Genomic DNA, 14,878 nt, shown 5'->3' on the forward strand with positions numbered 1-14,878 from the left:
CAGCTCTTTGGAGACCATCACCTTGAAGTGTTCTCCCATCTCTGTCAGTGTTGAACAGCTCAGTCCCCTCATGATGACTATGGACCGCACAGCTCCAGGAGGTGTGTGGTCCTCCACAGCCCAGCAAGATCAGGTGCTCACTCCAGTCCCATCACATTGTGGTGGCATTAGATTGTTGAGGCACACACTCCAGTATAGAAGGTGTGGCATTGCGCGTCCACTCAAGATGGAGCTAAGATCCACCATCGCTGCTCTTATCCAGGTAGGTTCATGCTAGGAGTTCTTCCTCAGCCCAGACACAAGTCCACTTCCCAAACAAGAGAAGGCCCACTCTGTTCTCCACAATGCTCCACTGGACACAATGGAAAACTGTCAATGGTGGTATAGAATCTTGGAGTAGTACCCACTCTCTCGTTCTCTCACTAACTCACTCTCTCTCTCTCTCTCTCTCTCTCTCTCTCTCTCTCTCTCTCTCTTTCTATCGCTCCCCCCCCTCACTGGGTTTCAGTTGAGGTGGCCACCAACTTACAGTGTTCATTCTCCAGGCACCCCTGCAGTCACAAACCCTATACATGTGGGGTACTGCAGGTGCCACAGGTTCTCCAAGCCTCACAACAAGGCCTGATAGAGCAGATCCTTCACTTGGTTGAAGCAGTCTGTATTCCCCACACCTTCTTTAGATCCTCGTGGTCGTCCATTTCAAACCAAGGGTCAATTTTGTGCAAGTGCACCTCCTGTGCCCCACCTCAGTAATCATTTACATCCGACAGTCAAGGCAGAACTCAGGCACCTTCTCCTGGTTGATTTGCCATACAATTGGTTCCTGAACCTTGCGAAAAGAGTTGCAAGTCAGCTGCTCCAGCCTTGGCACACAAAACAGCATCTTGGTCTCCGCTAGTGTGGGGTTCTAGTAGTGAAAACATGGCATCCTGGCTGGTACTTTCAGTGTTACCTCTTCAACTAAGATGGCAGATAAAATTTCTAGGATCCAGCTCTGGGACCTTGTTTGGGCTTTAATTGCCTTCCAGACAGTTCCAGCAATAGTCTCTGCCTTCAGGTGTTAACAAGGAGGTGGGCTAGATTAGGGCTCAAAGGAGAGAGGTGCTGCAACACTAGAGTCTGGTCTACTACAAAGGACTCCCCTCTTATGTAGCATTTGGATTCTGTAAATCAAATTGGATTCATGTGTAGCCAATTCTAAATGTAATAGGCACATTCAGCCCTCAGCTTTCTGCACACGTGGCACATGGATGGAGCAATAGACCTGGTTGAAGCAGATGGACAAACCAATTTAAAACACTCTTAAAGCCACTGAGCAACTTTCCCTGTCAGGTGACAGGTAAAAAGGCCTATCCTGACAATATAATCCATTGCAATATCCACTGTCAGTCCTCCACAGCCTGGTGAGCTGATGGTGGGAAAGTTCAGGATAAACAGACAAAATATTGACTACAAAATATCGAATGGACATAATATCGAGTACAAAATATAGGCTGGAAGAATATCGAATGGACAGAATATAGACATCAAAAATATCGTTTTGAAGGTAAGTAATGTAATATCGAACTTTAAAATATAGATAGTCAAAATATCGAAGTACATAATATAGGTTAATAAGCAGTATTATTTTCGGGAGGAGAGAGTCTTGGCAGCCTGGCGTACAACGGGCGTGGAGACACGGAGGCTTCTACTCTGATCGGCAGATAGTACGATTGTAAGCGGCTTCCTGATATCCACCCCATTAAGGACCCGCTAAGTCACTATATTAGGAAAAGATTGAAGTGTTAGCACGCGAGGTCATGACCCCCGTAAGTTGGTGTTGTGCAAGATTGCCAGGTCCAAGAACTAAGAGAACGGAAGAGTTACCATTCCAAATATTTTAACGTGTGTAATCCGGAAACAGTTGTGAGGGTGCCAGCATTATCAAAAAAAAGACGCTCAGATCCTTCACAAAATATGAGGCAGATATCGATAAATTATGAGAATTGCGGAAGATATATGAAATAAGGCTCTTTTACTACAAGGTAACCACCCAGTGCCGTAAAATAGGAGAGACCATACTCTCAGTCTTGACAAAGATGGCATACTATTGAAAGATAAGCCATAGAAACGCGTCGACGCTCATCAAAGTGCACAATCGAGTAATCAAGCTCATCCTGTGTATTACAAGAGTCAAGTGTGTCCAGGATTGAGTTTTTGAATTTAAATATTTGATGTGTAAATCTTTATGACAAATTGTACTGTCTTTGTTCGTCTCTCCCCTTTTTCTTGTGTTCTTAAAATTGATAATTTGCATATGGTACTGTTTTTATTTAGGTCGACTTCTTATGTTCACAATTACAGGTGAAGCATGAGAATCTGTGTAGTGTACAACATTTTTAGATGAATTATGATTGTGACGATTTTGCAGATAATATCTGTGGAATATTGATTTGTTTTTAATGTGTACTGTCCATGTTTTTAACATGCAAATAAATTTCAAATAATTTATATATATATATATATATATATATATATATATATATATATATATATATATATATATATATATGTTTTGTCATGATTGCTCAAGAGTAGTGTTCAATACTAACATTTGGGCTTCATTTTCTAGTAATCTCGCCAAGGGAATTTTTTGATTTTACTGTCTAAAAGTACCCTATTCTGCTGGTTCAAGGGGTCTCTCTCTAATAATTTTACACTAATAAAAATGTCGAACATTTAATAATATCAAATTTTTTATAGTGTATTTTATGTGTTAAAAGTGTTTATTTATGTTATAATGTAATTTAATAAATGAATTTAATGTTATTTAAATTTTGCGTAATTTAATTCTGTAGCGCGCTGTGGGTTTATAGGGGAATAGGGTGGGAAGTAATTTAATTATAATTAATTAAATATGTTAATTTATGTAGTGTTATTTATTTATAATTAATTGTTAAATAATTGTTATTTGGTAATTAATTAAACTTTAATTGAGAATTAATTTTATTAAATTGATTAATTGATAATTATGTTAATTTTACTAATTTATTTTCTGTAGTGGGTTGTGGGTTTATAGGGGAATTGGGTGGGAAGTACTTTAATTATAACTAATTACATATGTTAATTTTTATTTGGTATTAGATTTTAATTGTTAAGTAACTTTTTAATTACTAATTAGTTCATTGTTAATTTGTAATTAATTAGTATTAATAGATAACTAATTATAATGATTACATTAAATTAGTATTTGTAATTAATTATTATATTATATTAAATTGGTAATTACTTTTAATTATTTTTTTTATAGATATTAATATATATATATTTTTAAATAATATATGAAGTATCTACTTTCCCTACTGTTGCACTCACTGGAGTGGGAATAGTCATTTTTACCCCTACGCTATATAACGCTTTCCCTACTGTTGCACTCTCTGGAGTGGGAATAGTAATTTCTACCCCTACGCTATCCAACGCCTTACCTACTGTTGCACTTTCTGGAATGGGAATAGTAATTTTTACCCCTACGCTATCCAACGCTTTCCTACTGTTGCACTCTCTGCAATGGGAATAGTAATTTTTACCCCTATGCTATCCAACACTTTCCTTACTGTTGCACTCTCTGGAGTAGGAATAGTAATTTTTACCCCTACGCTATCCAACACTTTCCCTACTGTTGCACTCTCTGGAGTGGGAATAGTAATTTTTACCCCTAATCTATCCAACGCTTTCCTTACTGTTGCACTCTCTGGAGTGGGAATAGTAATTTTTACCCCTACGCTATCCAACGCTTTCCCTACTGTTGCACTCTCTGGAGTGGGAAAAGTAATTTTTACCCCTACGCTATCCAACCATTTCCCTACTGTTGCACTCTCTGGTGTGGGAATAGTAATTTTTACCCCTACGCTATCCAACCCTTTCTCTACTGTTGCACTCTCTGGAATGGGAATAGTAATTTTTACCCCTACGCTATCCAACTCTTTCTCTACTGTTGCACTCTCTGGAGTGGGAATATTAATTTGGACCCCTACGCTATCCAACGCTTTCCCTACTGTTGCACTCTCTGGAGTGGGAATAATAATTTTTAGCCCTACCCTATCCAACGCTTTCCCTACTGTTTCACTCTCTGGAGTGGGAATAGTAATTTTTACCCCTACGCTATCCAACGCTTTCCCTACTGTTTCACTCTCTGGAGTGGGAATAGTAATTTTTACCCCTACGCTATCCAACGCTTTCCCTACTGTTGCACTTCCTGGAGTGGGAATAGTAATTTTTACCCCTACGCTATCCAACGCGTTCCCTACTGTTGCACTCTCTGGAGTGGGAAAAGTAATTTTTACCCCTACGCTATCCAACCATTTCCCTTCTGTTGCACTCTCTGGTGTGGGAATAGTAATTTTTACCCCTACACTATCCAACCCTTTCTCTACTGTTGCACTCTCTGGAGTGGGAATAGTAATTTTTACCCCTACGCTATCCAACTCTTTCTCTACTGTTGCACTCTCTGGAGTGGGAATATTAATTTGTACCCCTACGCTATCCAACGCTTTCCCTACTGTTGCACTCTTTGGAGTGGAAATAGTAATTTTTACCTCTACGCTATCAAACGCCTTATCTACTGTTGCACTCTCTGGAGTGGGAATAGTAATGTTTACTCTTCCGCTATCCTACGGTAATAATATTGGATATTTTTTAATTATATTATGTAACTATATATATATGTTTTAACAAATATTATTGTATAAAAAAAATGTATAACTTTAATTAATTATTTAATTATTATAAGGTTTTTTAAGTATATTTTAGTAATTAATTTTTAATATGAATTTAATTTAACATTGTTTTTAATAAAGTCGATATTTTTACAAACTATATTTTTGTAAACGAAATTTTTTACTCGATATTTTTGTACTTACCTGTTTGTAAATACAAAGTCGATATTCTGTCTGTCGATATTTTTTTGCCGATATTTTTGCTAGTCGATATTATGTCCCTCGATATTATGTCAGTGATCCCAAGCTCAGTATAGAAGGTGTTGTCCCCCAGGCCCCAGATCCTGCTCTAGGTCACATTCCTTCTTACAGGAAGCTCTAAGTGCACATGTATGATTGTCCAATGTGCTAAGACAATAAGTCTAAAACCTACAGCGCTTGATAAAGGGAACTTGTGGCACCATCATGAGCTCCCCAGAGACAAGCAGGAGATCTTTTCTGCCCCAACAGTAATATATAATAAATCAAATATAACAGAGCTGTCTTCTCCTCCTAGTGGGGTATTCCTTTCACAATTGATGTCCTGAACATAGTGCACCCGTTAAGTGATGGGATATGCCTCCCTGTAATAGTAATATGATCTTTAAGGAGCACTAACAGTGATGGGTGCTCTCTTTCTACCAGGTACACCGCTGTGGCCATGCCGATGCTCTACAACACGCGCTACAGCTCCAAGCGCAGGGTCTCTGTCATGATAGCTGTGGTGTGGGTGCTGTCCTTTGCCATCTCCTGCCCTCTTCTCTTCGGCCTCAACAAGACAGGTGAGCACCAGCATCCTCCTCCTGCTTTCTATCCCATGACGTCTGTACTGGGTGGGCTGACTCTGCCCATCTCTGGCACTCTCAGTTCAGCCTTAGGGTGGTGATTGTGGCTCAGCCTTAGGGTGGTGATTGTGGCTCAGCCTTAGGATGGTGATTGTAGATCAGCCTTAGGGTGGTGATTGCGGCTCAGCTTTAGGGTAATGATTGCGGTTCAGCCTTAGGGTGGTGATTGCGGCTCAGCCTTAGGGTGGTGATTGTGGATCAGCCTTAGGGTGGCGATAAGGTGATGATTGCGGCTCAGCCTTAGGGTGGTGATTGTGGATCAGCCTTAGGGTGGTGATTGCGAATCAGCCTTAGGGTGGCGATAAGGTGGTGATTGCGGCTCGGCCTTAGGGTGGTGATTGCGGCTCAGCCTTAGGGTGGTGATTGTGGATCAACCTGAGGGTGGCGATAAGGTGGTGATTGCGTCTCAGCCTTAGGGTGGTGATTGCGGATCAGCCTTAGGGTGGTGGTTGTGGATCATCCTTAGGGTGGTGATTGTGGATCAGCCTAAGGGTGGTGATTGTGGATCAGCCTTAGGGTGGTGATTGTGGCTCAGCCTTAGGGTGATGATTGCGGATCAGCCTTAGGGTGGTGATTGCGGCTCAGCCTTAGGGTGATGATTGCGACTCAGCCTTAGGGTGGTGATTGCAGCTCAGCCTTAGGGTGGTAATTGCGACTCAGCCTTAGGGTGGTGATTGCGGCTCAGACTTAGGGTGGTGATTGCGGCTCAGCCTTAGGGTGGTGATTGTGGCTCAGCCTTAGGGTGGTGATTGTGGCTCAGCTTTAGGGTGGTGATTGTGGATCAGCCTTAGGGTGGTGATTGCGGATGAGCCTTAGGGTGGAGATTGTGGATCAACCTTAGGGTGGTGGTTGTGGATCAACCTTAGGGTAGTGGTTGTGGATCAACCTATGGTGGTGATTGTGGCTCAGCCTTAGGGTGGTGAATGTGGATCAGCCTTAGGGTGGTGATTGTGGCTCAGCCTTAGGGTGGTGATTGCGGCTCAGCCTTGGGGTGGTGATTGTGGCTCAGCCTTAGCCCCCGTCTCTCTGATGCACTCTTGGCTCTGGTGTCATACTTAACTTTTATGCTCCCTTGGATCTGGTGTCTTGCTTGGCTCTGATGCGCCCTTAGCTCTGGTGCCCCATGGCTCCGGCTGTCATACTTGGCTCTTATGCTCCCTTGGCTCTGGTATCATGCTTGGCTCTGATGCTCCCTTGGCTCTGTTGTCATGCTTGACTCTGGGGCTCAGTGTTGGCGTTGGATTCTCCTTGGCTCTGATTGTCACACAACTCCGATGCTCTTGTGGCTCTTGGGCCCCCTTGGATCTGGTGTTGCACTTGGTTCTGATGCTCCGTTGTCTCTGATAACCCTTGGTTCTTGTGTTGCACTTGGCTCTGATGCTCCCTTGGCTCTGCTGCCCCTATGGCTCTGGTGTCTCACTTGGCTTAGATGCTCCCTTGGCACTGGTGCCCCATGGCTTCGGGTATCACACTTGGCTCTGATGCACCCTTGGCTTTGGTGTCACACTTGGCTCTGATGCTCCCTTAACTCTGATGCCCCTTTGACTCTGGCGTTGCATTTGGCTCTGTTGCCCCCAAAGCTCTGGCAGTCACACATTGCTCTGATGCTCCCTTGAGTCTGGTGCCAGATGGATCCGGCTGTCACACTTGGCTCTGATGCCCCCTTAGCTCTCGTGCCCCATGGCTCCGGCTGTCACACTTGGCTGTGAGCCTCCCTGGGCTCTGGTATCATGCTTACCACTGTGGCTCAGTCTTGGCTTTGGTGCCCCATGGCCCAGGGTATAACAATTGGCTCTGATGCTCCCTTGGCTCTGGTGCCCCATTGTTCTGTCTCTCACATTTGGCTCTGATTCTCTCTCTTGCCTCTGATGCCCCTTTGGCTCTGGTGTTACACTTGGCTCTGATGCCCCCTTTGCTCTGGTGTCATTGTTGGCTCTGGGGCCACATATCTAGTGGTCTCAGGCTTGGCTCCGGTGTCACACTTGGCTCTGATCCCCACCCCCCATGGTCTGCTGTCGCACTTGGCTCTAATGGCACCTTGGCTCTGGCTTCACACTTGACTCTGATGCTCCCTTGTCTCTGATGACCCCTTGGCTCTGGTGTCGCACTTGGCTATGATGCCCCCTTTGCTATGATGCCCCCTTGGCTCTGGTGTTACACTTGGCTATGATGCCCCCTTGGCTCTGGTGCCCCATGGCTCCATCTGTCACACTTGGCTATGATACCCCCTTGGCTCTGAAGGCCCTTTGGCTGCGAGTGGTGTTGTTGGCTCTGGGTGTAATACTTGGTTATGAATGCCCATTGGATTTGAATGTCCCCTTGGTTTTGGGTGTCAGGCTCTTCTCTTGAGTTCCTGCTTGGTTCTGGGTGTCCCACTTGGTCATGATGTCTCCTTGGCTGTGAGAGTCCCACTGGTGGTAGACGTCAGGCCTGTATCTAGAGTGTAAGCTTTGCTCTGAGTGTTATGCACGGTTTTGATGTTCCCTTGACCCAGGGTGCACCCTTGGGTCAGGCTTGTTTCTAGAGTCCCTTCATAGCTCTGAATGTCACGCTTGGCTTTGATGCCTCTATGATCTCGTTTTGCATGTTTGCCTCTGATGTGCCCTTGTGTTGGCTTGTGTCTTGAGTTCCAGCTTAGCACTGTATGTCACGCTTGGGTGTCACGCTTGGTTAGGAAGCCAACTTGGCTCTGGGTGTCAGACTGAAAGAGTGGAGCTTTGATCTGGGTGTCACGCTTGGTTAGGAAGCCATCTTGGCTCTGGGTGTCAGACTGAAAGAGTGGAGCTTTGATCTGGGTGTCACGCTTGGTTAGGAAGCCGTCTTGGCTCTGGGTGTCAGGCTGAAAGAGTGGAGCTTTGATCTGGGTGTCACGCTTGGTTAGGAAGCCGTCTTGGCTCTGGGTGTCAGGCTGAAAGAGTGGAGCTTTGCTCTGGCTGTCACGCTTGGTTCTTTTGCCTGCTTTGCTTTGCTCTGAGTGGCCCTTGGCTCCGGATGCCATATGTGCCACACACTGATCGGTCTCCTTGACCTCTCTCCCTGCAGCCACCCGAGAAGCCATGCGCTGCAGCATCGCTAACCCGGCCTTTGTGCTGTATTCCTCCATCGTCTCCTTCTACGTGCCCTTCATTATCACCCTGATGGTGTACGTGCAGATCTACGTGGTGCTGCGCAGGCGCAGGAGGCGCGTGGCCACCCGGCGGAGCAATGTTGCCCCAGAGGCGGATACACAGCCTAGGACCAAGGTAACCGCTTAAATGGACCCCCTCCAGGCGCGCAACACCCTTTGGGCTCACAGGGCTTCAGTCTCTCCCCTCCCCCCCCCGTCATGTGTGTCAGCCCGGGCGGAGACAGCTCGCGGGCTGGCGAGCATTTAATTGCAGCCGCAATGAGTACTTAACAGGTCTTTAAAATACCATTTACTTGTAAATGAGGCTTTTTTTGTGTGTTCAACCCTTCTTACAGCCACTCTAAGGGTGGGCGGTTGCAAATTGGTCTGTAGTAACAGACCCATAGATGAAGAAGTCTGACTGAAAACCCTTCCAAACATATATATATTACGGGGCTTTTTTATGAGCCCTTGCGTCACTTTTTGCGCCGCCGGTGCGTCACTTTTTGTGACGCACCAGCACTGTAAAAAGTGAGCCTTGTTGCACCATATTTACAAAGTGGCGCCTCTAGGTAGAGGCGTCACTTTGTAATCCCCTGCGCCACATTATACCTGCACCAGGTATAATGTATGCGAGGAGGCGTTCCGACGCAAGAAAGGGTCGTTGAAGTGACGCAGTGAAATCTATGAGATTTCACTGCACCACTTCTAGGACACAAATGCGTCAATATCTTACGCCTGCCTCATGGCAGGCATAAGACTGATGCAGGCACATTTCACATGAGACTTGCCCATGTGTAATGAACCATTGATGAAGTTGTGTCACTTTTGTGACACACTCCAGCAATGCGTCATTTTTGCGCCTACAGATACATCAGAAATACTGACGTATCTGTAACTCCTTGGACATGATGCGTCATACTGTAAATATGACGCATCATTGGTGTCGCAAGGAGGGTGCAGTGAAAAGGGACGCATCGCTGTTTCCACGCAGCGATACGTCACTTTTCATAAATGAGGCCCTGCGTTTTTTAAAACATGACGCTGTCTCTAGACCAAGCCCACTAAGAGAGGAGTAGCAGTCCCTCTGTAACCACTATGCTTCAGGACAGTCCTTTAACACAGTTTGTCGGCTCATTTTAGGTCGTGTCCTGACTGGACTTCGCTATGAGAGGACAGAGCGGCTGGGGCAAGGACTGGATTCTGTCCCAAACCTCCCACAATACATCAAAGTTGACTAAGAGATTAAAAAAGACATAACAGCGGTGTTTTTGCTCAGGCTGTCTGAAATGGGGGATATTTTTAACATAAAAGTAAGCAAATTTATTTAGACAAAAAATAAAAGACAGGAGAAATTATTAACAATTCAGTCGCATTATGATATCGTCCTTTGCAAGAATATCACAAGAATGCAGAGTAGATTAAGTCTTAAGTGAGATGCTGATAGCTTTAATGTATGTGCCACACAAGACAAGAGGGCATATTATCAAGAACGGTGTTAAAATTATCGCCGCTTTAGCAGCAGAAAATTGCTGCTAAAGCGGCGATAATGGGCTTGATAATATGCCCTTGTGAATTCCAATAGAAGCCCAGGTTTACACCAGCACATGGGATTCTATGGGAATTCACAAGGGCATGTTATCAAGCCCATTATCGCCGCTAGTTTTCTGCCGCTAAAGCAGCGATAATTTAAACACCGTTCTTGTTAATATGCCCCAAAGTGATTTGTATCTTCTCTTGACAGTTTATTTTATTTATTTTTATTTTGAAAGTTTTATATAGCGCGAACAAGATCTTTGCAGATATCAGAGCGCTTTACAAAGCAGGGAATACCAACAAGCGAGTGAAAAGCAGGTCATTAGGGAGTAAAGTGGAACAGGTACATCAATAATGCAAGTATTACAGATAAATGTGTGCATAGATAGTCAGGTAAGTCAATAATACAGGTAAAACACAGTCGTAGGGATCGAGCAAAATAATACATATCGGTGCAGAGTCTTACAGATCCACAATAATAGGTCAAGTGTGTTTGGCCATGAGAATAGCTTTTACTTCTTTCTTAAAAAGTGTGATGGAGGAGATGAGCCTGGTTTCAGGAGGGAGTGAGTTCCAGATCCTGGGTGCCATTCCTGAGAAAGAGCGTTTATAAGTTTTTTCCTTACGAAATCTACGAGGTTTTAACAGAAGATTGTTAGTGCCTCTAGTGTTTCTAGAGCCGCCAGAGATTGACAGTTTCTGAGTAAGGTATCCGGGAGAGCTCAGGTGTACAGCCTTGTGTGTCATGCAGGCGATTTTCAGATGTATTCTGGCTTCAAAAGGCAGCCAGTTCAAGGATTTCAAGTCAGGGGAGATATGCGAGTGTTTTTTAACCCAGTGATGAGTCTGGCTGCAGCGTTTAGAGAAGCTCTTAAGGGTGCAGTAGTCGTTAACGGAAGACCGCAGAGGGCGATGCTGCCGTATTCAATTCGCGGGATTACTAGTGCTTGTACTGCAGTTTGGAAGTCTTTGGCTGGCCTGAAGGGTTTAGGTTTCCTCAAGGTATTGATTTTGAAGTTCGCTCCCTTAGTAGCCTTGCTGATATGATGCTGCATGTTGAGATTGGAGTCGAGAGTTATGCCTAGAGATTTTGCTGAATCCACTATGGTGGGTTGGACATTGAGTGCAGTTAGCTGTTTAAGCCAGGTTTGAGTGGTAGAGATATTCGCGGGAGGTGAGATCAGAAGGAACTCTGTTTTCAGTGCATTGAGTTTGAGATGATTATCAGCAAGCCAGGATTGGGTGCTTCTGATCGTTGAGTTCAGGAGTGAAATGTCATTGGGGGATTGTAATTTGAGATATAGTTGGGTATCATCTGCGTACATGTGAAAAAGTACATTGGATGCTTGTAGCAAGGTGGTGAGAGGTTCCATAACTAGGTTGAACAAAGTTGGTGATAGGGAAGATCCTTGGGGGACTCCTAACGAAACAGGTATTGGCGAGGACATCAGGTTGTTACTCTTGAATTTCTGCGACCTGTTGTGTAAAAAGGAGGTGAACCACTTGAGAACAGTCCCAGATATACCCATTCTTGTGTTCAAAAGTTCGAGTAAATTCTCATGTTTAACAGTGTCGAATGCTGAAGAGAGATCAAGAAGGATGAGGAGGCAGGTATCATTTTGATCTAGGATTTGAAGGGCGTCGTCAATTATGTGAGTCATAGCAGTTTCAGTACTGTGTCCTTCTCGGAAGCCTGATTGATGAGGGTTGAGGAGATCAAACTGATCAATGTATTTAGTCAGTTGTAGTTGTGCGCATTTTTCCAATAGTTTGGCGAGAGTGGGAATATTGGTAATGGGGCGGTAGTTGTTTAGGTCGGATGGGTCAGCGGTAGGTTTCTTTAGTAAAGGTGTGACTTGTCCAACTTTGAGGGAGTCTGGGATGGTTCCTTGTTGGAGCGAGCTGTTGATAATTTTAGTCCAGAGTGGAAGGAGCAATGGAAAGAAATCTTTGACAGCGTTAGCAGGGAGGGGATCCGTGAGGTGATTGGAAGGTTTCAAGGTGCTGAGCAGTTTGCCTATTTCTTCTTCGGAGTAGGTGTCAAAGGAAGACCATGTAGCATTGTTTTTTGGTTTGGTGGGTGTTATGCAGTTGGGTGTGGCGAAGAGGCTTGCGTCAGTGCGGAGATCACTCTTTATGTTGTCAGTTTTTTGGGTAAAGAAAGCGGCGAAGTCTTCACAGTACTTAGAGGTTGGGGTTGTTCCTTGGCTTGTGTTCTGATTAGCTCAAACAGTTTTCTTGGACGGTTTTTTGCTTGGTCGAGCTAGAGGCTGAAGAAGTTTGCTTTTGAGCGCTTTATTTTCCTGAAGTAGGCGTTTCTCTTTTTCTTCAGGATTTTCAGGTGCAGTGCAGAGAGAGCTGTTCTCCAGGTGCGCTCTGCCATTCGCATGGCTCGTCTATCTTCATTGAGACTCCCGTCGTACCATGGATTGGAGATTTTAGCGGAGACTCTTTTTAGCTGCATGGGAGCCGCCTCATTAATTATCGAGGTCATGGCGTTGAGATAGTGGTCAGTCAAGGATTGGACATCTGTAGCGCCCGTAGGAGGGAGCAGGAGGTCGCGGCTGTTCAGGGGTAGGGAGTATGGGTTGAGTTTTTTCAGATCTCTTTTCCAGACTTTAGGTCTGGAGGATTGACCCGTGTTGAGTTTGACTTTTTCATTGATGAAGAATGTGACAATATGATGGTCTGACCAGTCACATGGTTGGATAGACTCAAGTTGGATAGCGTCCCTCTTTGGCGATGATAAGGTCGAGGATAGAGCCTTTCTCGTGGGTCGGGCTGTTGCATATTTGGGTGAGGTCCAGGGCGTCGAGGAAGTTTTTAAGACTATTTACCACCGCATCATTGTAATCGTTCCAGTGGAGGTTGAAGTCACCAAGGTATATTTGGGTGGGCTGTCGTCCGGCGTTGGTTGAAATCATGTCCATGATTTGTTGGACGAAGGAGAGGTTGTCTCTGGGTGGGGGGTAAATGCCGTCAAGAGAGCATATCGGTTTGCCCTCACTGATAATATCGAAGCAGATGCATTCGTAGGAAGTTGGGGAGGGTAGGGACGATGCGGAGATTTTCAGAACAGAAAGGTTGTTCCTGTATATGCATGCGATTCCACCACCTATCAGTTACTTATAGGTGGTCACTTATCCCAGCACCTGCAGAAGAATGGAAGATTGAATTAGTCGGCAGGGATTCAACACTCACACTTGTGGCCTGCAGCTTACACCTACACCTAGACCCCTACAAAGCACAAGTGAAGCCACTGATCTCTCTACTTGGATTAAAACCTGTGACAGGCAGATTATGCTCAGTACTTTGCAACAGGTACATTAACCGCTTGGGCTATCTTAAGAATGTTGCAACCTGAGACATGTTGGAACCACTCAGATTTCTGCAATAGTATCTTAACCTGCTGAGCTGTTTTCACCAGCTGATACGCTTAGCTGGCAGATGTAGTTGTCAAGATAACTTAAAGTAATGGTCGCAAGACGTAGCGTCACCAGGATCTTTGCAGGTTCTAGCACCTGCCAACGCCTACAGCCAAAGAGGATTTGAAGAATTGAGAAAGCGCGGATCTGCTCAGGAAGAAGAGGTGTTAATGCGGACAGCGGTCCTAGATATGGATCTTGAAGGTTCTTCTGGTCTTCCACCTCCTACCACAGTCGCTTCCTGACTCGGGTCTGGCAGAGGCCTCCGTCAATGCCTACAAGTTATTTTCAAGAATGATCCCTGGTGAACTGATCCCCTCGGGGGGCATTGACTGCCGATGGATGGCTCTCTTCTCCTCTCCTCCTGTCAGTCACTTGTAAATCTTACATGGATTGATGCTCCGGTTTGCCCTAATGCTCCACATTCTGTCTGAAGTGTCTTCTGCGGCCCAACTTCCTCTAAGAATTTTCTTAAGAACTGATTTTTATACCATGTAAAATTTAAAGTTCCTTTGAACTCTGCTATCGCCTCAGACGACATTTCTTAATGAAGAAATGCCCTATTTCATCCCCTTTCTGCTGTTTGCAGGGCTACTTTACCAGGGTTTTCTTTTCACTTTATTCTCGGTTTCATATATTGGAAGGTCTTTTTTTATTTCAAAGCACAATCTCTTAATGACATTCCAGGTGCTTCCCTAATTGCTTGACTTTCTTTCCCTCCCTCCCACACAGGAGCTGTCATGCACATTCTGGGATGCGCATTTTTTCAGCACATGGGTCCTGCTTGAACCAGGATACGCGACTGACAGGGACTTCGAAGGGCCTAATGTTTATATGACAATCTATGCATTTTATGGAAATGATAGTAAAGGTGAGGAACAGTCATCAGCAGACGTGGCGGAGACAAAGCGGCGCATTTGTTCAAGGAGGCCTGGGGGTGAAGCTAGAGTGCCACATTACCTACTGAACTAGTTTAAAACTAGAGTCTGTCCAGGTCTTTGTGTAACAAGGTGCCTAGACACGGGCACACTTCGCAGGCCTGGTAGCCATTTTTAGCCATGAAATTCCAAATTAGTACAATTTCCGCGTATACACTGGTACCCGAGTGTCACCACCATCAACATAGGTTGAAGACAAAGGATGCTGCAACATTGTCTCCTTGACAATGCATTTCCATAGCGACAACAGGGATGAAGGCGGAAGAACAGATGCGGGTCACCGCCAGGTGACATT

At 44.9% G+C, this 14,878-nt stretch overlaps 1 protein-coding gene across 1 annotated transcript in view; it reads left to right on the forward strand.

Moving 5' to 3' along the window:
* Nucleotides 1-14,878, forward strand: part of LOC147700967 (D(2)-like dopamine receptor) — a 233,068-nt gene that overhangs the window by 183,870 nt on the left and 34,320 nt on the right. Inside the window, exons 5-6 of the mRNA XM_086928555.1 lie at nucleotides 5,379-5,515; nucleotides 8,621-8,820. Of these exons, the coding sequence (XP_086784681.1) occupies nucleotides 5,379-5,515; nucleotides 8,621-8,820 (337 nt within the window). The remainder of the gene's footprint in view (nucleotides 1-5,378; nucleotides 5,516-8,620; nucleotides 8,821-14,878) is intronic.

The sequence above is a fragment of the Lissotriton vulgaris genome, chromosome 7 (genome assembly GCF_964263255.1).
Source record: "Lissotriton vulgaris chromosome 7, aLisVul1.2, whole genome shotgun sequence".
Lineage (NCBI taxonomy): Eukaryota > Metazoa > Chordata > Amphibia > Caudata > Salamandridae > Lissotriton > Lissotriton vulgaris.